The sequence below is a fragment of the Equus quagga genome, chromosome 11 (assembly GCF_021613505.1).
Source record: "Equus quagga isolate Etosha38 chromosome 11, UCLA_HA_Equagga_1.0, whole genome shotgun sequence".
Taxonomy (NCBI): domain Eukaryota; kingdom Metazoa; phylum Chordata; class Mammalia; order Perissodactyla; family Equidae; genus Equus; species Equus quagga.
The window spans coordinates 62,622,167-62,648,881 of NC_060277.1; the positions used below are offsets into that span (position 1 = coordinate 62,622,167).

At 40.1% G+C, this 26,715-nt stretch overlaps 1 protein-coding gene across 5 annotated transcripts in view; it reads right to left on the bottom strand.

Moving 5' to 3' along the window:
• MAP2K4 (mitogen-activated protein kinase kinase 4) overlaps positions 1-26,715 on the bottom strand; it is a 139,887-nt gene that overhangs the window by 112,375 nt on the left and 797 nt on the right. For 3 of the 5 annotated variants that reach the window (XM_046676121.1, XM_046676124.1, XM_046676123.1), the window contains exon 2: positions 17,258-17,290. The exons of the other annotated variants lie outside the window; for them this stretch is intronic. In XM_046676121.1, coding sequence (XP_046532077.1) covers positions 17,258-17,290 — 33 coding nt within the window. The remainder of the gene's footprint in view (positions 1-17,257; positions 17,291-26,715) is intronic. 5 annotated transcript variants of the gene reach the window in all.

Below are 26,715 nucleotides of genomic sequence, written 5' to 3' on the forward strand. Positions count from 1 at the left end.
GTTGAGTGGTTAAGTTCACGCACTCTGCTTCAGTGGCCGGGGTTTCACCAGTTCAAATCCTGGGCGCGGACATGGCACCATTCATCAAGCCATGGTGAGGCGGCGTCCCACGTGCCACAACTGGAAAGGATCCACAACTAAAAATACACAACTATGTACCATAAATAAAATAACCTACTCTCTCATAAAAATCCCATTCCTATCCAAATCCAGCATCCCAATGGTGCTCAATTAGAAACTAGAGACACCAATACACAGTGGTAGAGCCAGTCTACCCAGTTTTGAAACTCAGCTCTGCCACGTACTAGCTACTCTTGGGCGAGTGACTTCGTCTCTCTGCCTCAGTCCCACTCCTGCCAAACGGGATTAATATTACCTTGCTCACAGGGGCGTTGGGAAGAGTAAAGATGTTACTATATGTAACAGTGTCAGCCACATCATCACTTATTTTTTCTCAGCCTTTATGACCTGGTACGTCTAGGTATATGATGGCAAGGTCCTGAACTAGGATGGTAGATCACCAACACCACTGCCTCCTAAATATTAAACATTTTCCTCATCTGACAAGCTTGGGCCTCAGAGGCTCCAGTGCCAAAGAAAGAACCAAATTAATTTACTCTCACCTTTCCTGACCTCTGGCAGATGATTCACAGTCCTCTCCTTGGGTAGAAAACTTTTTTTAACCTGAAATATCAACGACTCTGTTATTCCTCTATCAGTTCCTGAAGGGGTACTGCTTTGACACAAAGGCACATCAGCTTCTAGCAGATTCTTACAGACTCCACACAAGGGCAAAAGAAGCATTTCGCTTGCTGTAGACTACATTAAACTACAAGGCCCTTGATGGGTTGACGAAAGCCTTCAGGGAGAGTTTCAAGGCTTAAAAGCCCCAAACACGCTCCCAAGTTGATCATCCAACTAGGAAAAAAAAACCTTTAAACTAGTTTTCTATCATAGTAAAATGGAGAGTTTATTAAGTTTCATGGAATGAAGCTCACAATATGCCCTGAAATCCTTCCAAACCTAATAGTAGAAACTTATAATTGATTCCTCAGTCTCTGACTCAGCTAACCATCAACTGTGACATTGATTACACAAGCCCCTCTGTGATCAGCAATAATTTTACCTCAATTACGTACAATGTCATTATTATGGGTTTCTATAGGTAGCCACATCTCTGAGCTAGCAGTTAATTAAAGGCACCAAGAGCGTCACTTTTGATCAGACTAAGCCAAGATATCTACTACCAGCAAACAAATATAATTCTTCACGCTACACTGGCCAAGTCCTGATTAGTCTAAACGCTTCAAAGATACCCAGGGAGGGGCTGGCCCCGTGGCCGAGCAGTTAAGTTTGCGCGCTCCGCTGCAGGTGGCCCAGTGTTTCGTTGGTTCGAATCCTGGGCACGGACGTGACACTGCTCATCAAGCCATGCTGAGGCAGCATCCCACATGCCACAACTAGAAGGACCCACAACAAAGAATATACAACTATGTACCGGGGGGCTTTGGGGAGAAAAAGGAAAAAATAAAATCTTTAAAAAAAAAAAAAAAAAAAAAGATACCCAGGGAGCCAGTTAATTCAGGAAGACCCTCCTGGGATTACCAACACAGCATAAACGTCAAGGCTTTACCAAAATACACAGAACCTGAGATGCCTTCCCACACAGTCATGCAGATGGAATCAAACAGATTCTGTTGAGCAGGATCTTAGCTTTGGATCTCCGTAGTTCAAAGTTCTTCTGTAAGGTCCCCAGGTTCATTGAGGAGCAAAAAGAAAATACTTTTGTCTGAATGATGTAGCCCCAGCTGAAGTCACTACCTTCTGAAACTACAAACTGGGGGGGTAAAAAAGAGCCTCATCTAATCTAGATGACAGCAAATATCCCAAATAAGAAAATACCAACAAAGCACACAAATCATTTATTAACAAAAGGATACAAATAGAATATAAATAAACCATTAACATGAAAAAATCATCAAATTATAAAATTCTTCTGATTATCTAAAAAATTAAAATTCAGTTTTTGCCTTTAATACCACACACAAATAAAAAGAATCCCAATATCAATGTTAAAAAGGGTATGAAGAAGTCTGTTCAGAATTTATCACAGCTGTACTTTTACACCTATTTTTATTTGACGTCTACCTTCCCCACCACACTCTAAGCTCCAGGAAGGCAGAAATTCTATTTTTCACATGCCTCAATGCCTAGATTTACACCTGACACATAAATCCCTAACATTTGTTCAGTAAACAAATGAACACAGACAAACAAATAAATGAACAGATTACTGCCGTGAATATAAATTGGTCCACTTTCTAGAGGGTAATATTTAGCAAACATCTCAAAATGTCCTTACAATTAACCCAATAACTCCATTCCTAAGAATTTATGCTTTAGGAAGTTAAAGATTATACAAAGAAAGTTATTCAAAGCAGTGATATTTATGTTACATTAGTTGCAAAAATTATGGGACATCCCTAACTGGAATACTACATTACCACCAAAGAAAACCACCACAAAAGACTACTGACATTAGAAAACGTCAGTAACAGTAAGGGCCTTTTTTAATCAGGCAATGTGTCCAATAAATTATCATTTCAGTAAAGCATATGTGCTTATGATAATTTATAATACATACACAGGCCATTCTCCAAAACTGGTGATTAATTCAAGGTACTACAATTATAGGTAATTGTTTTCTCCTTCTACTTTTCCGTGTTTCAGTTTTTCTACACTAAGCATTTATTATATCTGTTTTAAATATAATCTCCTCACTACTCATACCAGAGCTTTCTAAAAGGGATTAATCTCTTCTCTAAGCCCAATCGTACTGAGGCCTAGAGAACAAGTAAAAAAATGGCCTTAAAAAATACATCTATAGGCACTTTCATATGCCTGCTAATACAACCTGGACATTCCCATACCCCTATAATCTTGGAGTACTTCACAAATGATATCTTTTGGGATTTTTCAAGGTATATGTATTAGCTAAATTTAACAATAATTTAATCTCCAACAAAACAGGAAAAGCTTATCCAACACAATCCCACCCCCCGGCACCTCCCCCCAACTCCATGCTCCAATGATTGTGCAGGCCCACCCTCCAGGGGAACCTGAAAGAGCTGGACTTCCAGTTACACACCCACCTTGAGAAGGTTCCAAATGGATACCCAAAAGGTGGCAGCCATTACCGTCAGCACACTTCCACCCCCATTTTAGGGGAGAGGAGGAAGAATGTGCTAATAATTCTCTGAGTTCTTCAAGTGTCCCCAGTCTGTTTATACCATCATCATTCACAATCCTTAATAAGAAAGGCCTAACCTGCTGCACACTCGCACTAATTCCATTCACACAGAAGCACTATTGCTATACACGGTGCTGAGAGTCCTGGCCAGGAAACGGCAATGTTTACAGCACAGCAAGTTGGTAAAGATATCAGCACCTTGTCCAGGCACTCAGAACACTTTAAATCCACATAACGCCTAAAACTGAGCCAAATCCACAGGACACTGATGTTCTTAAGCCTCAAATTTGTGAGGGGTCCCATGGAGACAAGTGAGACACAAAACTGGTGTTAACCAATTCCAACAAAACTTTCTATGCAGAATGGTCAAAGTGACCCCTTCTTCTGTGATGTGTAGGTCAGACCATGACCCGTCGACATTCTAATTAAGCTCCTCATCAGCTCCCTAAAGTTTCAAGTTGAAGTCTCACCATGCACCAATAACAAGATACTAGGATTTCTGGAAAACTATCCACATAACTGACTTTTTTTTTTTTTTTTTTAAAGATTGGCACCTGAGCTAACATCTACTGCCAATCTTTTTTTTTTTCCCTTCCTTCTCCCCAAAGCCCCCCAGTACATAGTTGTATATATTCTAGTTGTAGCTTCTTCTAGTTCTGCTATCTGGGACGCTGCCTCAGCATGGCTTGATGGGTGGTACCATGTCCACGCCCAGGATCCCAACCACCGAAACACTGGGCTGCCGAAGCAGAGCGCACAAACTTAACCACTCGGCCATGGGGCCAGCCCCCTGACTTACTTAATAGCCATCTTTCTAGTGGGCCAAAGCACGTAATACGCATACTCATGAAAACTGTGTCAAGAAAAGTCACAAGGCTTCTTCTGGTTTTCATCAGTATCCCAGAGCCCATGCAGTGGCTTCCAGATGACATCCCTGTCAAGGCAGAGGCACTCAACACACAGCAGATATTCTCAGAATGGCTTCCCTGAACTCTAGCAAGGAACCAAAGTGCCCACTGGTTCTTAGGTCATATTTATTTTTCCTGCTTGGTAAACCCCAGAACATCCTATAGTTGCATTTTAACTTTCAAGCACCCAAAATGAAAGAAACACATTAACCATATCTTCTAACCACACCATCAGTGTTTTTTCAATCAGTGTTCAAACCTTTTTTATCTGTGCCATGATGTAAAGAAAAGAATATCTGCACCACACAATGAAGGAAAAGCAAGGCTGTTCTTGGCTAAAGGCCAACGACTGAGAGCTCTAGCGAGTTGCCTCAGGCCATAGAGCTAAGAGGGCTGTATTTCAGCTGTGTTCAAAGCAGCATCCAAACTGAGGAGCTACCAAAACAACCAGATCTGACTTCTTGAAGAGTTTACTTAGAATAATATTACTAACTACACAACAAAGCCAGATTTTTGTCAAACGTTAATTTCTTCCCTTATCTGCCCAAAATATCAATAAGGATTGCCACCAGTCATAAGTAATTATATATTTAATTATATGTATGTAATATGTAAATAAATATATAAGTAACTATATATTACTAATCTCTTCTAGACTCAAACCTATATGAACTTCATTAGCAAGCAGATTCAGGCAATTTAGCATCATAGTGAAGGGACCCCTTTGGTCTGAGGAGATGGGGCATGTTGATCCATCTCACAACAAAAATATCAACTATCTACCAGCCAAAATGATATCGGGTACCCACTCGTCTTTCCAGGCAACTGTAGATTAGCCCTCCATAGCTCTAAAACCTTACAGATTCAAAGCTATGGGCCTACTGTGTGCAAGGTAGTTTTGCTACAGACAGTATCTGTGGTATAATAAAAATATATTTGGTATTTGTCCCAGGTTCCTAGCACAGAGCTCCTACAACCCTTGGAATTTCCTAAGTGATAGAGAGCAGCGTCTTCTGTTATTCCTAACAAGCCCCTTTCAACCATAACTGAGTTTATACTAACAAGATTGGAGGAGGCAGAGTCATGACCCACATAACTTCGGGATGGGAACTGGTCTCCAGAAAAACCAATCAACTGATTAGAGGGTTACAACTTCCAGCCCCACCTAACCTCCAACGGAAGTGAGAGGGGCTGCACATTGAGTTCAATCACCAAAGGCCAACAACGTAATCAATCACGCCTATGTAATGAAGCCTTCATAAACAGCCCTAACAACAAGTTTGGGGAGCTTCCTGGTTGGTGAACACATCCATCAAACTGCTAGGAGGATGATGTACCCAGAGAAGGCATGGACAGCCTCGCTCTCCATACTGTGCCATACACATCTTTTCCATTTGGCTGCTCCCGAGTTGTAAGCAAAGTGTTTACTTGAGTTCTGTGAGCCACTCTAGAAAATAAGTGAAACTGGGTGGGGGCGGGGGGGGGGCGGGTTCAAGGGAACCCTCTAATTTGTAGTGGGTCAAGCAGACGTGTGGGTAGCCTGGGCACCCCATTTGCAGCTGGATCTAAAGTGGGGGCAGTTTCTTGTGGGCTGAACCCTTTTAACTTGTGAGATCTGACACTAACTCTGGTAGATAACCTCAGAATTGAACTGAATTGTTGGACACCCAGTTTGTGTCAGAGAACTGGAGAATTGCTTAGTGTCAGAAAACACCTCAGAGTGTCAAAATTTGAAACATTGAAAAGTGAGGAATATTAAGATTTCCTAAAGGCAACAAAAGTCAGTTTCAAGAAATAAATCTTTTCTAATTTCCATTAATACTTGTAATTGATGTTTTATGCTATCCAAATCTATAAGCAAGCCTAAGAAGAGGTGAAAAATATTCCAGTCCAATTAGAGATAAAGTGGGAAGATACGGTTTATGAATGTATTTTTCTCTATCACATATCAATAGTTGATTTATAAACTGATATGATAAAACATCTTATCAAGGATTATCAAGCCAAAAGTCCTTCAAACACCTTGGCAGATTCTTGATTTCATGTAGGTCTTCTTAGAGCAAAGACTGAACAATAAAATACATGACCACATTATACTAGCTCAGGAAAATCAGATAGAGGGTCTTATTTACTTCTTTTCCTTTCTATTAGACTCCACAATGGATCCCAGGTAACTTTTTAGTCCAAGCTCCAGGGAATACTTGACTTTTTGAGCCTATTGCCCAAATAGCCTAACCCCAAAGCAAAAAATTCACACCAGCATATAAAACTTTACCTGTAGTAACCCTGCTTTTCACCATGTCCTTAGCGATCCAGAAAGACAAAAGAAGGAATCAATTTTGTTTATATGCATAATTTTGCATACATTTTAATCAATTAAGATCCTTTAGACAGCCTTCAGGTAACCATTTACCACTAAACGGCACCTTTAAAGGACAATAAGGTTAAATTTTACTGACCATTTGCATTGACGGTTGGAGACAACCTGCACTCAAACACGTGACCTACTTACTTCTGTGAAGCAGTGGAACACAAGCGTTTTCCCAGTAGCTTACTCTACCTGAAGCAGAAGTAGAGCTGTATTGCAGTAAGATGAGTTCCCCATTTCTAAAATACCATCAACAGATCAGCAATAATTAATAACTGCAGAGGAGGGGGAAAAAAGTCACACTATATAATTTTTAACTAGCATCAACAACATACTATGTTTATCTATCTAAGAACCCCTTTTTCTTTGGGAACACAGTCAACGTTTGAACATAAGCATTCTTCGCAGTCAGAACCTAAACACTCATCTGGATGACTTCTGACCGCTGGAAAGTAGAGAGAGCAGGCGGGCAACTCAGTGCTTTTCAGAACAGCACCTGGCATAACACAGGAACTCAAATACTTGTTGAATAAACAAATAATTCAAGCTATTCAAGCTCAAGTTTTTAATTTAACACCTTTAGAACATATAGTTTCAGACATCTCAATTGAGGGTTTTACCCATATTTCCTGATAGATCTAATTTGTTGCTTTTTTTCCATTAATCAAAATATGTCCAAGTAGGTTCTCTGAAAAAGTTAGCTAGAAGCTTTAACTAGAGAAATGCTCCTAACTGACAGAACTTCCTGACACATGAATTAGCCATCTTTTGGCTTTAAAAAAGATATCTGACATTTTTAACTGCCTTGAATTGCATGACATGTGACAACTTTTGTATACTCAACTGACTTTTTCCATTTCAGTGATGCATTACACTATGAATTTTTTTAAAGAAATTTTATGTAATAATTTGATCCAAATTTAAATTCAAGTCCAACTGTGTTACTACCAAAGCAAATAACAGAGGTGGAACATGAATAAACATCTTCTATACAAAGCTAATACTGTACCTCTATGTACAAGCGATAACTACAGCACTATTATACACCTCTCACCAGCATCTGAATAGCCTTGGATCCCACTGAATACTTCTCAATTTAAAAAACATCAAGGGGCTGGCTCCGTGGCTGAGTGGTTAAGTTCGCGCGCTCTGCTGCAGGCAGCCCAGTGTTTCGTTGGTTCGAATCCTGGGCACAGACATGGCACTGCTCATCAAACCACGCTGAGGCAGCGTCCACATGCCACAACTAGAAGGACCCACAACGAAGAATATACAACTATGTACTGGGGGGCTTTGGGGAGAAAAAGGAAAACAATAAAATCTTTAAAAAAAAAAATCACGATGTGAATAACACCTTCATCTCTTACTGAACACAACTAAGTACTATTTGTTGCCTGCAAATGTATTCTATAAATTGAGGTTTTCAAAAGGTTAGACTAAAGTAAGATTAATCAAGAGAGTAAACAGCACGCAGAGAGGATATGTTGCATCCTATCTACTTCCTGAATACATAGGACATGACAGTATCCTCATTGAATTTTCTCTAATTTGTTATCTACAACTCCTGTAAAATCAAATCAGTTTTAGAACATCATGGAAAGACTTTAATAATTTAGTTACTAGATGGGTGACTGAACAAGAATAGTGAAAAAGGAAAGTTGGTTAAGAAATTATTACTACTGAAGGGTGAATAATGACACCTGTTGGACAAGAATAAACAGGTCACTGAGAAGGCAACTGCTAACTGCAATACAAGAAGTTCACCAAGCTTTTCTATAACCTGGAAGAGGACTCTTGTTTACTTCTGTTCTCACCAAATTGCCTTTTGATGACTAATTCTGGTTCCTAAGTACAGAGAAGGCAATGCCCTAAACGACCTGAGCACTGAACATAAATTAATTAAAAAAGCTGCACTCCGGTTTGAGATTCATCTTAAGCAGAACTGGTCTCGCATACCCACTGGTTCTTCAACTTCACCAAAAAACGTCAAGAAGTATTATTAGACATGGTTTTTGATTATCTTCACAGATTAGGAGGTTTTGAGAAGTTAAAAAGAACGCTGATTAATGAATAGGTCAACTCATGTTCCAGGGTATGAAGCACAGATAGATGTATGTCCACTTTTAATTCTCCCAAAGTACAGAAAAGCACAGTAAATGTTTGTGTATATGTGTGTGCATATATGCACATACTGTCATATCCACCAACACTGGTGCAGTTAAGTCAGAGATGATCAATGCTTAACTCTCTAATTTGCATTCGATGGTATGCCCCAAACACAAACTTTGTTTTTTGGCTGACCACAGCTACTATTTGCAGAGCCCAAAAATATTTGGAAACACAAGTTAACCAGTCCCCAACAAAATAGACAAAAATCACTGATGGTGGCCAAAACCACCATGTGAAAGACTGAAGGGGAACTTTATCCTCCATGAATCACACTGACAGCACCTAAACCCACTGATGGATCTTACTAAGAGCTACAACCAGAAAGCACATGCCACTTGATGCAATGCAACAACACACAGCACCACCTATGAAGTGTTCGCGCCAAAAATTTGAATCTCTATGTGATCAAGCCTCTATATCTAACCACCAATTACGAGGAAATATAAGGCAAAGGGGAACATGTGAAACACTACTAAAAGGATGTAATCAGCCAAATCCAAATGTGCAAATGCTACAAAATACACGACCCAATTTTTCAATGAATAAAAGGGCAAGAAAAAAAGGAGAGAAGAGGGAACTACCACAGATTTAAAGAAACTTATGAGACATATCAGCCAAATGCAATAGGTATGTGGACCTTGTCGAAATCTCAATTTAAATTAACGGTAAATGAGGCATCTGTAAGGCATGAGGAAATCTGAACTGAGTGGCTGATAATATCATTTTGTTTATTTAACAAAACGATAATATTACTGTACATGATGATCCTGAGGTTATGTATTTAAGAGTCCTTATCACTTAGAAGACATGTGACTGAGATATATGTGGATGAAATAATGATAATCAGAATTAGCTTTAAGATACTTCAGTAGAGACAGGTGGAGGGAGGAGGAACAAATGACATAAGATTGGCCACATGTTGATAATTTTTGATGCTATGTAATGGGTACACAGGGGTTCATTACATACTCTTCTGTTTTTGTGTATGAAAACTTCTATCATTAAAAGTTGTGTTTTTTTAAGATTGGCACCTGAGCTAACATCTGTTGCCAATCTTCTTCTTCGTCTTCTCCCCAAAGCCCCCCAGTACATAGTTGTATATTCTGGTTGTGAGTGCCTCTGGCTGTGCTATGTGGGACACTGCTTCAGCATGGCCTGACGAGCGGTGACATGTCTGCACCCAGGATCCGAACTGGCGAAACCCCAGGCCTCTGAAGCAGAGCACGTGAACTTAACCACTCGTCCACAGGACCGGCCTGCATTAAAAGTTTTTAAAAATTACATAATGTTCTTCCTTCCACCTCTAACTAAAGGAAAGTGAGAGGGACATAAATCTTTTGCTAAAAGAATCGACTCATTGTTAAGAGAGCCTGTATACAAATATGTCCTCACCTATGACCAGACCAAGGTCGCACAGTCTGCCACTCATCAGCTGTCTTACTTTGGAAAATTTACTTAACCTTTCTGTGCTTCTGTTTCCTCATCTATAATAATTATCAAACCTACTTCAAAGCATTGCTGTAAGAATTAAAGGAGTGGGCCAGCCCTGTGGCCAAGTGGTTAGGTTCACACGCTCCACTTCGGCAGCCCAGGGTTTCGCCAGTTCAGATCCTGGGTGCAGACATGGCACAGCTCGTCAGGCCACGCTGAAGCAGCATGCCACATGCCACAACTGAAAGGACCCACAACTAAAAATATACAACTATGTACCGGGGGGCTTTGAGGAGAAAAAGGAAAAATAAAATCTTAAAAATAAATTAAAGGAGTAAAGTACTTAGATATATATAAAGTGCTTAGAACAAGGTTGAGCACACAGTAAATAAGAGTCATCTATTATTGTTTGTACCGCAGAGTCTGTTTCTACATGTTCAGTCTCTCAAAGAACACAAGCTTCGTCAGAGTACTAGGTTCCAGATTTAATTCATCTTTATAGACCTCAGTGTCTCTTACCATTAGTGGTATACACACATCTGTTAAATGTTAGATTTGGGCCTCTGTTTATATCACCTTATAATAGGTTCTCTAAAGGGGAGGGAATATGCTTGTATCTACTTGATCTTCATTTCTGATTAATGTTCACTTAATTCTACATAATGAGAAGATGAACAACAAACATGGGAGTTGCAAATTTCTTCCAGTACATCTTTTCATCTAGACACTTGTGTCAGAATTTTGAAAGTGCTTATAATATCATGTAATGAGAATTCAAGTATTTACTACACCTTGTTTAAAAACCAGCACCCTAAATTGATAAGTAAATTGAAAACCACTTTGATTAACTGGAGGTTTAGTTGGGAACACTCTCTGGAAACTTTCCACATCATTTCTGCCCTGTATCTGTTCAAGCACAAAAGTTGTGTCAAATATCCCTTCACTGGGCCAGCCCCGTGGCCAAGTGGTTAAGTTCACATGCTCCACTTCAGCGGCCCAGGGTTTCACCGGTTCACATCCTGGGCACAGACATGGCACCGCTCATCAGGCCATGCTGAGGTGGTGTGCCACATAGCACAACCAAAAGGACCTACAACCAGAATATACAACTGTGTACTGGGGGGCTTTGGGAAGAAGAAGAAATTAAAATTAAAAAAAGAAGACTGGCAACAAATGTTAGCTCAGGTGCTAATCCTTAAAACAAACAAAAACAAAAGCTAGACTATTGGCGGTGAGCATGATTCAGTCTATACAAAAGCTCAGATATAATAACATACACCTGAAATTACACAATGTTATAAACCAGTATGATCTCAATAAAATTAAAAAAAAAAATAGGGGCCAGCCTGATGGCGCAGCAGTTAAGTGCGCACACTCCACTTTGGCGGCTTGGGGTTCGCCGGGTCAGATCCCGGGTGGGGACATGGCACGGCTTGGCAAAAGCCATGCTATGGCAGGGCGTCCCATGTATAAAGGGGAGGAAGATGGGCATGGATGTTAGCTCAGGGCCAGTCGTCCTCAGCAAAAAGAGGAGGATTGGCAGTAGTTAGCTCAGGGCTAATCTTACTCAAAAAAAAAAAAACATATATATATCTTCATTGCTAGTAGTAAAGTTCAACTGGCAAATGAAGGGAAACTTTCTGCAATGTGGGAGAATCACTAATTTTGTCATTGTTCAAAAATATCACACATTAAGCTTTCCTAAATGATTTTTAAGGTGCAATAGCTGTTGGAAATATTACTACTACTAGCAACAAAAACCATTTTTCAGGAGGAATTAACATTCCCACCACTTTCAAGATCCAAGATAATTAGGCAACATTCCCCTTGACATAGCACAAGGTATAAAGAATACGTGAACCTTGACTCTGCCTATACCACTGCTACCGTTCAGGGGCTTTGGTATAAAAGCCATTTCCAAGCAGATGGACTTTCTGCTGGCAGTTTATCACAGGCCACAAAGATAGTGATGAATATCCTGGAGGAGGGGCCGGCCCCATGGCCGAGCGGTTAAGTTCGCACGCTCTGCTCCAGCGGCCCAGGGTTTCACCAGTTTGGATCCTGGCCGCAGACCTGGCACCACTCATGAGGCCACGCTGAGGCAGCATCCCACATAGCACAAGAAGAGGCACTCACAACTATGTACTGGGGGGCTTTGGGGAGACAAATCAAAAAAAAAAAAAAAAAAGATTGGCAACACTTGTTAGCTCAGATGCCAATCATAAAAAAATATATATATATCTATACTGGAGGCAAGTAGGGTTTATGGCAAATCCTAAAAAGCCTCATTTTTCAACTAACTTCAGTATCTATATAAATTTCAATAGAACTTGTTAAACTCCAATAGTAGCAAGTGCAGTCGTTCTGTTTCTTAGGGTTGCTGAAAAACTTAGCTGAGTTTAATAAATTCCAAACAATAAAATTGTAGTTATTGGGTGTAGATTTTTGCCCCATGCAGAACAGCTTGACCCTCCCTCTACTCCTTACTGCCCCTGGTTTTCTACACCCCACATCCAGTAAAGTCAAATGCTCTCCCGAGCAAAACATCATCTTTTACAGACACTTCTTATCAGGTCAGTAAACTGACTAATGACTTCCTCAAATTTCTGGAAAGATTCACAAAATATCCTTCCTTTTCTTTATTGTTTCCTTTTCATTATTACCAATTTAAAAACAATTAGGGATACTTATTCAAAAAGAATAGGTTCACAACTCAATGAGAATCTGTCATCAGGATACCTCCACTTTTTCTCCAAATATTCTGATGTGCAGCGTTACCAAAAGCAATCACTACCTGTGATCTAATTTCTATTAGTGACTTCAAGGGTAACAGTCAGCTCTGGAGCATCTAATTTTCTAAATAAAGATCCCATTGCTATACAAACATTCCCAAGTAAAACAATTTTTAAAAGCCACTAAAAGTTTTTAAAGTTATCAAAAGTGTAAGCAAAGCTACAGAAACTCAACACTACCCGAACTTTTAGCACTCAAGAACCCTACACAGCCATGGCCTGAAAATACATTGAGGGGGCGGGCGGGGGGGGGGCACCTAAAAGTGCCCCTGTGAGAAAACTAACTTATTAACAGAGTATTTGCCAAACCTCTGACTACTAACACTTTGATTAGCACAGGATTTTGTTAGGTATTTTCTGAGGAAAATCCCTATGCCCCAAGGTCTTTAATGGGTCACAATTCTCATCCACATAAAAAACCAGAATGTTGATACACTAAGGTAAATTTGACATTTATAAAAGTTTTTCTCAAAAACTTTCTTTCTAGGCAAATCTCACCCCTCCCTCCAAAAAAAATGGTTTTATAAAGCAAAGCAAATCATATTCTAAAGAACCGTGTTTACGCACCAGCCCATTAAAGCCATTGATGTATAATTCAAATTTGTTCATAAATCACATAAACATCTTCACGAGTACAAAATCACTATCTCCAAATGATAAATGATGAATTAATCCACCTTCTAATGTAGGAGCTCTGCAATGAAAAGAGTATTTTTCCCTAAAGTAGTCCTAGATTCAGACTTCAGAAAAATTCAGTGCCCAACACTGGTAAAAGAAGTATAACACTGTTGTCTTAAATAATTATAACTTTATTTACTTATTATCTTAAATATGTATTACCTTAAACATATATACTCAGAAAACCAAAAAGCAAATAAACGCACAAACTATAACTGATAAAACGGAGGATCATGAGGTGCAAAGTGGATTTTTATTGAATTTCTATAAAAACCTAGTTGCAAAATTAAACGTGTAATCTCACACTATTTGTTTGTGTGTGTGACTACCCACACACACATCTCCAATAAAACTCCACTAACTTATAACAGGCAGTTGTAACAAACTGATAGGAATAGTGATACAGCAGCATCAAAAACAAAAACTGTGTGAAAGTCAAACAATGGAAAAAAATTAATCCTTCAGAGCTTCCATTAGTCATCAGAATCTTTTTACAATAAGTCTTGCTGATTTGTGACGGAGAATTGAGCATTTGAAGCAGTAGTCCTCAAACCTACTGGACTTCTAACAATATCCAATTTTGCTCTCTTAGTACCCCATCCCCTCCTCCAGTAATTGTATGATATATAATTATTTTTAATGAATTAAACGTAAGTTTTTCTGATAATTTTGAAACACTCTTAGAATAAAACTGGAGATTCTGGTACTACAGTATGCCCTGATAGGTGAGAAAACACTCCTTTGGTGATTTCAAGCCCTTTATTTTTAAAGAAATGAGTGACCACTTTCAACATAAAGTCAATGTCTATATTCCAGAGCAAACTGGAAGAGAGAAGACAGACTGCAAACATTCCAAAATTGCACTTTTAATTTTTAAGTCATGCAAATCACAGGACTAGTCTTAGAAAAAAGTGTTAGTATATGTAAGCAACTGAAAACTTAGCCTAAAATACAGGTACCAAAAGCACAAAAATAAATGCTGTCAACTTAGAGCTGGCCATCCCTACCCACATCCCAGCTCCAACTCTCCCTGATACGTGTGCTCCCTTTCCTCGAGTCACCCACTGAGGTCCAAGCCAGCACAGACAGCTCTGCTTAACTTCAAAGTAGGGCAGACCCATTGCTGGATCTCTGAGCCACGGTCCCCAGTCAGGAAAGCATCCATCTTGAGACCACAGCACCCCTCATGCTTGTTCTCTCTCATGACAGAACACGAAGAACAGAGGTGTCCAGCACACATCAGCTCCTGCACCACTTCACCCTGGGTCCAGCTACTCATCAACCTGTAGCGTCAGTAGTTGAACACTTAGAATCAACGCAGGACCAACTCCAGTCCACTATACTAAGAGCCCTCTAAGGGCAGGGACCTATTTGATTCATTTCCAGACCAATAATCTGCCTCACTATATAGTATCTAGGTATCCAATATGTGCTTCATGAATGAATGTATAAAACTGTGTTGAATCCCAAAAGCTGGAAAATAAAGAGGAGGACCTCCCAAAGAGAGAGGGAGAAATAAAAAGGGAGACATGAGAAAGCAGTCACAGTGGGAAGACGAAGTGAAGACAACCAACAGCGAGCATCACAGTGGGATTACATATGCTTCCTTGTTAGATTCTTCCATATGTACGAAAGTAGGCAACACCACAAACCCATCATTCTGTAACAACAGGACAGGGAAAGGACCATGTAGACAGTCTAAAGGCATTTTTAATCTACCTACAGAGCTATGTATAGACACTGTAGTCACAACTGTAAACTTAATAAGATCAATACATTTCTCTTGTTTTGTGTCCCCAACAGGACTAAGTTAGAGAAAAGAGCAACAACGTGAATGCAGTTTTAAATTTCTTAAATGGTCAGCGGTTTTCTTTCATCAGATTTTGTCAATATAGACATGAAAAACTAAAAATTATATTAAATATTAAATAGAAATATTTTATGTTAAAATGTAAATGAAAGCTAAAAATTGCCATAGTAGATGTGTTAAAATTAAAATACAGGGGCCGGCCCAGAGGCATAGTTGTTAAGTTCGCACACTCCGTGTCAGCAGCCCAGGGTTCACAGGTTTGGATCCTCACCACAGACCTACGCACTGCTCATCAAGCCATGCTGTGGTGGCATCCCATACACAAAAGAGATGAAGACTGCCACAAATGTTAGCTCAGGGCCAATCTTCCTCACCAAAAAAAGAGAAATTAAAATACAGCATAAAATAGAAGTTGCAACTTCATTACATATAGACACATATCATATATGGAGGTTCATTAAGGGCAGAAAATCATATACTATTTTTAGTTTAAGGTAAGTAAAGGATGATAATAATGGACCAATTAAAAAGTTTTTATCCTAGGGTTTAGCTGCCCTACTCTACCACTCATTACATATTTATATCATGAGTGAACCATTCAAGATATAAATTGTTGCCAACTACATTTCAAAGGAAGTCACAATGTTCAACTAATGGAAATTAAGTATTTTGATTCTGTCAGAAAATTTAAAAACAGCAAAAATGTTTTCTCCAGGTTAAACTTTGTTTCCTTTGAACTTACTTACTTAAAAATAATGCATATCAGAGGATCTAAAATGTACAGCATGGCGACTATAGTTAACAATACTATATTATACTTGAAAGTTGCTAAGAGATTAAATCTTAAATCTTCTCACCACAAAAAAGAAATAATTATGTGAGGTGATGGAGGTGTTAACTAATCCCACTGTGGTAATCATTTCCCTATACATACGTGTACCAAATCACTACACTGTTCACTTGTTCACCTTAAACTTACACAATGGTACACATCAATCATCTCAATAAAGCTGGGGGGTGGAGAATGCTATCTATCAAAAAGCGGCCACCATTCTTTCCCACTGTATAAACAAATAAGCAGAACAACAAACTAGTTACGTTATATTTGGGGATATTTTTACGTTAACTGGAGAGTATCCTCCTTGACTTAGGATTTTTTAAAGTGCATTTTACACAAATGATATCTAAGTTCAAAATGCATTTAACTTTATAAATTTTACTGTATAGAAACCTATTCTGTATTCTATGAAGACTAGTGTCCTAATATAGAACACTAGTCTATATTGGGGGGTTGGGAGGAGGCAGGAGGAAGAAACAAGCTTTGTTTTAAAGAAAAAAAGTTCAGATGCATTAAATGCATGGTTTAAAATAAATCAGTTGTAAAGCATGCGATCTCTGAGTACCGTTATATACTTTTTGCACCACAATCTGAAAAGTGAACTTTCCTCAATTTGTAATTTAAATCATGGTTAAATCCAAAGACCTACATACATCTTTCTATAACTGTATATACATGAACACCTATATGTAGCTTTCTATACCTGTATGCATCTAAATCTAGCATGTCTTTCTATACGTATATACATCTGAATATCTATGTACATCTAATATCCATATACATCTTTCTATACCTACATACCTTTGAATACTTATATATATCTTTCTCCTATTTCAATTTCAAGTGAAACTATAACACAATTTTTTCTATTTGGGAAAAGAATGAAAAATGGAAGCTCTTTTAATGTAAAATTGCCATGGTTGGTTAGTTGAAACAATAGTGGACACATTCCCAATACCAAGACGGATATGAAAAAAAATAAGGAGCATAATATCATAAAATTTGTAGCTTACTTTGTGCCTTTTCACAGAAGTTTATCTGAAAGCCTAAAGTAAAAGAGATAAGTTCCAGTTCATTTACTGTAAATCAAACAAACCAAAATTAGAACATGACATTGCATTTTTATATTTCATTTTGAATAAAACTAATTCAAGAAATTTCAAATCATATAACTGTGACTATCCCAGAGATAACTATAACACATGGGCTTTCTTTAAAAGTTCACCTCTTTCTGATATAGATGGCCTGTACTATATGGAACTGAAATCAAGTTTAACTTACATTAAGTATACTGTCTTTACCTTTACTTTCCACATCTATTCAATAAAAAGAATAGCTATTAGCCCTTGGAAGTGAGGAGTAATTTTAAAGTAGTTAAGACTACTTTAAGTGCTAAAAAATTCTCAAAACTCGAAGTTCTGTCATCAGTCCAGAATCAATACAAGTGGCTAAAAACGGAAGGGGGTGAAGTTCTCAAAGCATAACTACAGACTTGCTCTTTTTATCTAATTATAGTTGAAGCGACCAGGTGAACGGATTCTGAGGCCTCATACCAACATCTATCTCTGCATTATTTCTCACTCAGAAGACTTGCTAACTGACCCAGAGTCCACCAGCGAACACGGGCTAACTAACTAGAACATGGCTCACCTTTTCCTTGGAACTCCATTTAATCTTATCAATCACATCAGATAAAAAGCTATTAGCTAAATCTTTCTAGACCTCTAAAACACTATACACACACACACACACACAGCCTGCCTCTATATATGACTATGTGGAGAAAAAGATTATATATATGAAACAGGACCTGCCAAAATCAGAAAGCTGGCGCTTACTGTACAGATCTGAGAAAGTACCAAATAACCCCCCTCGCTCATTTTACTCAAAGGGCAGGGAGGGGTCAAGGGGCCCACCAGCAATCTCATACAAGAGGAGAAACACAGTAGGAAAGAAATGGTGAGGAAAACTTCCAATGTCCTCAACTGTATGAAAAGCAAGTTTGCAGCTATGCTATAATTAGTCCATTAACATTCATTTGCGTATGTTCACTTTTTGAGGTCTCCCTTGTCTCAAAAATTCTGTCTAAATTCTGTCTTTCCATTCACATACTTTAAGTCCTGCATCTCCAGGCGTACTAGATATCAGCTGAATCTATTGCTAGTAACCAGTTAACTTTTAAAACCTCGGCGCCTCACTCTTTTTTAGCCTGGTATCTGTCCCCTGGGACTTAATTTTACACAATCCTCTACTTCAAATTTGAGTCTCTTTTATTTGATTTGGGCCCAGGCAAGTTTATTGTCACTAAATCTTAGACCCCCAAAAATAAATCTCAAGATGCATAGGGCAGACTGCCAGGAAGCCTAGAAAAGAAATAAAAGTACGGGGGGCTTTTCCCTCCCTCCTTTTTCTCAGCAGGCCTCTCCCACCCTCCTTCCCACATTTCCCCCTCTTTCTCACCTTCTTACCTCAATCTTGAGAACCCTTAACTGGCCATAACTCGAAACCTACAACGTACAGATCTTCCTTGACTTACGATGGGGATAGGTCCTGATAAACCCATCGTAAGTTGAAAATATCCTAAGTCGAAAATGCATTTAATCCACATCACCTACTGCATGTCATAGCTTAGCCCAGCCCACCTTCAACGTTCTCAGCACACCTACATTAGCCCCCCGCTGGGTAAAATCATCTCACACAGAGCCCATCTTATAATACAGTGTCGAATACCTCACGTCATTCATTGAATACTGTCCTGAAAGTGAAAACAGGATGGCTGTCCGGGTACAGAGCGGCTGTGAGGGTGCCGGCTGTAGTCACCCTCGTGGCCGTGGGACTGACTGGGGGTGCGGCTCGCTGCCCCTGCCCAGCACCACAGAGAGGATTGTGCTGCAGATGGCTAGCCTGGGAAAAGAACAACATTCAAAATTCGCAGGCCGGCTTCTACGGAATGCGTATCGCTTTCGCACCGTCATAAAGTCAAAGAATTGCGTCAAATCATTGTAAGTTCAGGACTGTCTATACTGTATTTACCAAATAAAGTAACCTTGTCTATATTAGTTTAAAAGGCTCTTCAGGATGCGTGAAGTGTATATCAAAACAATAGGCAAACAGTATTTGAGAAAGTAGAATACAAAAATGAAGAATGTCAGGAGACCAGGGTTCTAGTTCCAACTGTGAAACTCAAGTTATTTCACTTGAGGCCCAGTTTTCCCCTTTTATATAATAAAATTAATAATAATATCAGGTAATCTTATCGTAGAATTTGAAAACAGTGTGTCTACACCTAATTCTGCATGTGCGGTGGCCCCCATGAGGTGTTGTAACCATCCCCATGCCCTTCCTCTGGGCTGATGGTAGAATCCAGGGAGGGTGCAGAGCAGCGGCATAAGTGCTTTCCCACCTCTTCAGTAGTTCCTTCTGGTTCCCTGGACATCCGGGATTTTGGTACTGCTGAAATAGGATCATATGAATGACAGAAGGAACCCACACTAACGTAAAGAAAATCAGAGCTGCCCTACCCGGCCATGCCCATAGACCAACCTCCCAAGTCTTCCCCTGACACAAGCATGAAGTCTAGCTGTTTGCCGCCTTCCAACTTCGACCTCCAAATTCTGGCACGTGCCTTAAACTGCAAAGTTACTCACAGTACATCATCATAGCCCTAACATCTAAGGAGTGATCTAAGCTTGCCCAAAATTTGTATGTTCATTGTATTTAGAGTGTGTTCCACAAGATCTATTTCCTGCTGTGTTACTTCCTTTAGCTTTCCTTACTTGATCTTTCTCAAACTTAAAAGGGAGCCACCTTAATTTAGTAATTCCAGGTTGTCTGCATCATCCAGAACCATTCACGATTTCATAAATACTAATCAAATCCTCTCCTCTTTTTTTAAATTCAGGACCTTGTCAATCCTCACACGCCAGTTCTTTCCCCTCCCTGTGGCCAAAGACTACCTTATTTACTCTTTGGTTATGTAACTAAATGCTACAGTACGATCATCTCAAGCCTGTTCAATGAAGCCTACCTAGTACACCCAGGGAGGGCAACTTAGTATGTGGCTGTGGGCAAGTATTTAACCTCTATAAGCTTCAATTCTCTCATCTGTATAATAGAATAATAATACCCACAAGTGTTTTGTGATGATTAAATAAGGTAATATATCTGAAACGTCCAACACGGAGTCTGGAATACAGCAGGTTATTATTATCATAGTCATTATTATTGCTGATCTCTCCCCCAGGTGAGCAATGATTGTGGCACCTTCCTGACAAGGCCAGCTTAACCTACACAAAAGCAGGCCCTCTCCTTCATTCCCAGTCACCTTGAGACAGTTACAAGGGAAGAACTCCACACGGCTCAGGGATCCCCAGCCTACTCTCTCCGCCTCTGCCTCAGCCCTTCCTAGACCCGGCCCAGCGTCCTGAGGACTCGACAACTCCACAAGAGAGGATGCTTCTCCCTGGCAGGACCCTAACCCAGATCTCAGGGATACTGGCAAGCACGTCAGGGGAGCCACTTAATGTTGCTTATTTTTTAGCAAAGTCAGGCAATGAAGAGACATAGGCACATCAGATATATATCAGAGATGTATCTGGCAACATTCTTCTTGTTTTCCCCTTCGTAAATTTTGTTTGAGTGATTTTTGGTAAGATGAAATACAATACAGCTTGCAGAAGCTGCCGTGGCATCCACTTCGATCGTCTTTTCCCTGTGGTGGGGAATGATGCGGTGTTCTTCAGGAATCAAGCTGTGTAGGATGTAACTGCTATCTTCTTTCAAAAGGCCCATCTTGAGTTGTGTTACCTGCTGGCCCATGCTCCCTTTCATTGTGTAGCCACAAGTTAGGTCAGTATTGTCACTACTTGCTCTCGAATCCTTTCTGAGTACACATTAAGTCTCGACCTTGCCAAGAGTGTGAAGAGACACATGAAGACTTTGTGGAGTTGAGGGGAAAGGCCTAGAAGCTAACCCATGCCCATTTGCAGGGACAGTAATGACAAATTTAGCCAGAATGGCAATACATGTTATTAACTCTTATGCTAAACTGGTTCCTTTTAATATATAAACAATGGAAAGAGTTCCATTACCTTTCAAATCTACACTGGTCTCCTGGGCCAATGCCTAATTAAAGTTTTCTACTTGCTTGTAGATTCCCAATCAAAATGCCTCCAAATTCAAGATGTCACTGTTTAGAACTCTATATCATAAAGGAGCATCAGGAAGCACGGTGGCTCCAAAATCAACCCAGAGGTGGCAGGACGCTTAGAGCTTCCACCCCCTGGAAAAATCTAAAATAATCTCTTCCTCCTACTCCTGAATCTGCATCACGTCTGGCAAAGATTCTTCCCTCAGACCCGAGCGGCTGAAATGACTCAGAGAACCCATGCGAGCCCGAATAGTGGCGCAGTAAGAAGAGCAAAGGCAACTCATCACACAGGTGAATTAAAACCCACCTTGACTGGGGCAAATTACTTACTTAAACGTCAGTTCCCTAATCCATGCAGGGGCCTGTACCCAGCCACCCATAAAAGGTGCATATAAGCATCAAATTATGCAAAAGCAGTGAAAAAGGCCTATGATAACTATTAGTTTCCCTTTCTTAATTTTCAGTCTGAATTAAAGATTCTCAGGTTGTTTCATTTGGGCTGCCTCTACCTCCTAGAGGCGGAGAGTGCAAAGGAGATCAACCTGGCTACATATAATGGAGTTGATTATGACCTCCGGACCCCTACAAATAAAGAAAACTCCATGGGCCCAAATCAATCCAGCTTCTCAAATAGGTAAAAGAAATGGAATTAAAAAAGAGAAATTTATGAAAAAAGAAAACATGACTCAAAAATAGAGGGTTAACTAATATCCCATCTTAAAGAAGTTTCAGCATAAATTCACTCTGATAAGGCACACCAGAGGAAAATGTGAGAAAATAAGTATCCTAAAAGGAATATGTTTTCCAATGTTTAAAATTTTAATACTAGGATTGCTCTCTTTTTCTTTTCTTATTTTTTCTTTTTTGGTGAGGAAGACTGGCCCTGAGCTAACATCTGTTGCCAATCTTCCTCTTTTTGTTTGAGGAAGACTGTCACTGAGCTAACATCTGTGCCAATCCTCCTCTATTTTGTATGTGGGATGCCACCACAGCATGGCTTGATGAGCAGTGTGTAGGTCTGTGCCCAGGACCTGAGCCCACAAACCCCAGGTCACCTAAGCAGAGCACGTTAACTTAACCACTATGCCACCAGGCTGGCCCTGGGTTTCTCACATTTTTAAGGGAACACAGAGAAATGCAATATGTGCTTTGACCAGGGATTAATTTCTAAGCTGGACTATTATCAGGTTATTTCAAATAAACAGGTAAAAAAAAAAAAAAAAAAAAAGGAGGCTGGGCCAGTGGCGCAGGGTTAAGAGCGCACATTCCGCTTTGGCGACCCAGGGTTCACCAGTTTGGATCCCGGGTGCAAACATGGCACCACTTAGCCATACTGTGGTAGGCATCCCACACATACAGTAGAGGAAGATGGGCACAGATTTTAGCTCAGGGCCAATCTTCCTCAGCAAAACGAGGAGGATTGGCAGCAGATGTTAGCTCAGAGCTAATCTTCCTAAAAAAAAAGTATTTAATACACTGGAAAAAGCAAGCAATTCTATAGTTTGGAACTATATCCACTGTCCACACAATTCAGTTCTTTAAAATTAAGATAAAGGAACCCTCCTACGGTTCTTGAAAAACTGTGACTAAATGGTAAAAACAGTCAAATATTATCACAAGTAGAGCACTTCATACATATTTTATATATTCAAATATTACTGGGAGAAAAACGTATATTGATTTTAAGTCTTTCTTCACCTTTTCTTAACAGAGATGCTTCGTTACACTCGAAAGTTTTGCATAATTTTTTAAAGTAGAATCAGATTATCCTTTTTTACTTAAATTGATATTTATAAAAGATTCAGTTGATGGCAAATAACTACGGACTGGATTAGTGCAGAAGTTTCCTGTGATACATGTATATTTGAGACTCAAGAAACAGCAAAGAAAAACTTCTAGATCAGCACATCAAGAAAATCAGAAGTACCTACAATAGAAATTTTGTAACCATTTCGTAACAAGTACTTTACAAATGCCTCTGTGTTCTTCAGAACCAATTATAGATTCTAACCAACTGAACTGTTTTTAAAAAACTTTTTAAAAACTGACATTTCTCAGCTACCCAAGTGAAGTTTAAGGGAAAGTTTTATGTTTCCCTGCTTTAAGTCTTTCATAAAAATTTAACTTCTTGTGTTTATGAGATCTTTTAAATCTATTACATTTTAAGTGACTAGTAACTAAAGCAGATGAATAACCCTGTCTAATAACAATCCTTATATACTTATAGATATTTTGTAATTTTCAAAGCACTTCCACTGCATTAAATGATGTGATTCTCACAACAGCCCTGTAACATATTATCTCTATTCTAACAGATGAGAAACTCAGAGTTGAGAAAAGGTGGATAATTTCCCCAAGGTCACAGAGCATGTAGTGCTCTACACGGCAGTGCAAGAGGATAAAGACCCATCAAGCATATTCTGCAAGGAAATGCTCGATAATGAAAAGTGGAAATCAAGAAGTTAGAGAGAAGGGCAGCACCAAGTAATAATGAAGCTAAAGAAACTGTGCAGGGGATCATGAGGGGTCAGGGACTCATCTACTAATAATGAAAGAAGCCATTAATGAGACCATTACAAATCACAGTATTGTTGCTGTTAACAATGATGCTGGCTAACATGTATCATGTCTTACTATATGTCAGGCCCATGCTTTACACGCATTCTCAAAGTACCTGTGAGGTAAGCATTATTCCTACTTTCCAATTGAGAAACTGAAGCTTTGGGGAGGTTAAATATCTTGCCCAAGGTCACAAAAATCTTATGTCCTGACGAGGAGATTCAAATACAGGACTGCAAAGCTTTGGCTCTTAAGCACTATAATAGTAAGAAAACAGTATTCCCCAACGTGGTTCACTCTTGGGCCACAAATATCAGGCCATGAAAACGTTGCAGGGTCATCCAAGTGCCCAGCTCAGTGCTATCACACAGAAGGACCTCCAATGCCTTTTAGATGAAATGTATTCCATATGTCCCACAACTGTTTCAACGAGCATGATCATTAACAACTCCTAGAAAGGCAGTGTTCTGGGGGTGGCAAGTGGAAGCAGACTGGGGGGAAGAGGTGGCATATACCACTATCATCTAAGGATCTGAAGTCTTATGTAAAGCCAAAGGTCTTTGGTAGATGAAATATGGGAGGTTAGGCTCTAACATTACAAAACAAACAAAAAAGAGAGATCCTAAATTGCTGCTTAAGCTCATGCATTATAACCTGGATTGCACTAGACAACATCCTGATAATTTCAAACACTTCTCTTCATTCTGAGTAATCAAAACAGGTTCAAGAGGTTGGCATAGTGGTTAAGCTCTTGAGCTCCACTTCAGCAGCCCAGCCTTTGCAGGTTTGGATCCCAGAGGTGGACCTACACACTGCTCATCAAGCCACGCTTTGTTAGCGTCCCACATACAAAATAGAGGAAGACTGCCACAGATATTAGCTCAAGGACAGTTTTTCTTGAGCAGACAGAGGAAGATTGGCAACAGATGTCAGTTAGCTCAGGGCCAATCTTTCTCATCAAAAAAAAAGGGGGGGAGGGGGGAGTTCAAGAACAAGATATAACTAGCAGGTTCCTAAATCCATCAAGGCTAGACGCAGTACTGATAAAAGAAAATTCAACAGTAATTCAAAGAAAAGTCTTATATAAGTCCGCCTTCTCCCTTTTAAAATGGGTTCTGCTTACTAAGAAGTTCAGTTTACTTGGTGCCAAAGCAGAGGGGTGGGGGAGGAGAATGGAAGGTATCAGAATAATTCCTAAGCACAACCACTCTGAGTTCCTAGAACTCTCCATCTCTTTCTCACTTTGGAATCTTCAAACACACTGCTCCCTCTTCTTTATACTGAGAGTCGTCCTTCTAGACAGGTATCCTTTGATCATCTTATCAAAGCACACTGCCCTCTCCCCTATTATCGTCTATCACAAAACTCAGCTTTTCTTACCTTCTTCACACTGTTCTCAACTAGTAATTTTCCTTATTTACCTGCACATTGTCTTCCCTCCCTGACCCTGCTAGGAGGGTAAGCTCCCTCAGGGGTGAGACTGTCCGATTCACTCCTCTCTGTATACCCAGCACTAGAGTACTATGCCTGGCACTCTGCAGGTGCTCAATATTTTTTTTAACAAAAATAAATAAATTTATACAGCTTTTTCAAACTATCAAGTCCCTGCCCCACCCCAGAAAAACTTGCTTTATTTTTATAAACTTTTTAAGTCACCCGTTTTGGATAAGCAACACAATCCTAAATTGTCATTTTGCTGTTTCATTTCCCCACCACCACCAGGAGGAGTGGAAAGCCATAAGATGAGGAAACCCACCTTGTATTTCACCGGTATACTGTGCTGTGCACCACAGTGGCATCCAGGAACTAATTCAATTTGAATTAATTATCTGAGGGTCTGCACAGAAAGTGTCCTCTGAGTTCTGACATCATCCTGTCCATATATCTATCACCGTTCTGTATGTCTATTAAAATTATCTCACAGGGAGAGCGACAGGGATATAAAAATGACTAAAATCCTGTCTCTGCTTCCGGAATCACACACCCTCTCATAAACACGAAACATTCAATAAATGTTGAATCTAACTAGACATACGGTGAAGACAGACCAAGGCCCTTTAGGAAGAGTTCAATCAAAGAGTCAGCACCGTCACCCTCACCACCAAGGGTACGCCGACGGATTCTGCTAATTGAATATGAGCAGTTCGCTAAAGTCGTCATCATGAGATATTCTGAAACTCTGGTTTTAAAAATAGCATTACTACTCGAAATCCCCCAGTAAACTCAAGGAAATGATCCCCATTAGGCTGGGGCCTGGTATTTTCACAACACCCTCTGTCAAGAGCCATACAGAGCTAATAAGCACTCCCAGTGGGGAAAGCCATCAATTAGGAGGGCTGCCTCAGATGTCCAGACACTGCACAGTCCCACTGTGACCCCTGCCTGGCTATTTCCTGTATCTCTCCTTTCACACCGAATTCACTCTTTTCATTTATTTACTTATTTTTTTCTGCATGCAACGCTAACACAGAAATCCCTGGCCCGGGACAAACCGCCTCTCCCAGGCCAAGGGCTGTCTACCTACCTTACAGGTGGCACAGGCCCGAGAGACCCTCCGCCCCTGCCAGCGCATAGAAGCCCTGCAAAAGTTGGGAGACGTGGGGTGCAACCAGCCCCCGGGGCTCCGAGGTCAGCTCGGCGGTCGGCTCCGGCTGGGCCCCGCAGGGACCCAAGATGGCCCTGCGCGGGGCCCGCGGCGGCGGTGGGGCGGGGAGCGCGCCGGGGCGCCGGGCCGAGGGGCGCGGGCCGGACGCCGCCGCCGCC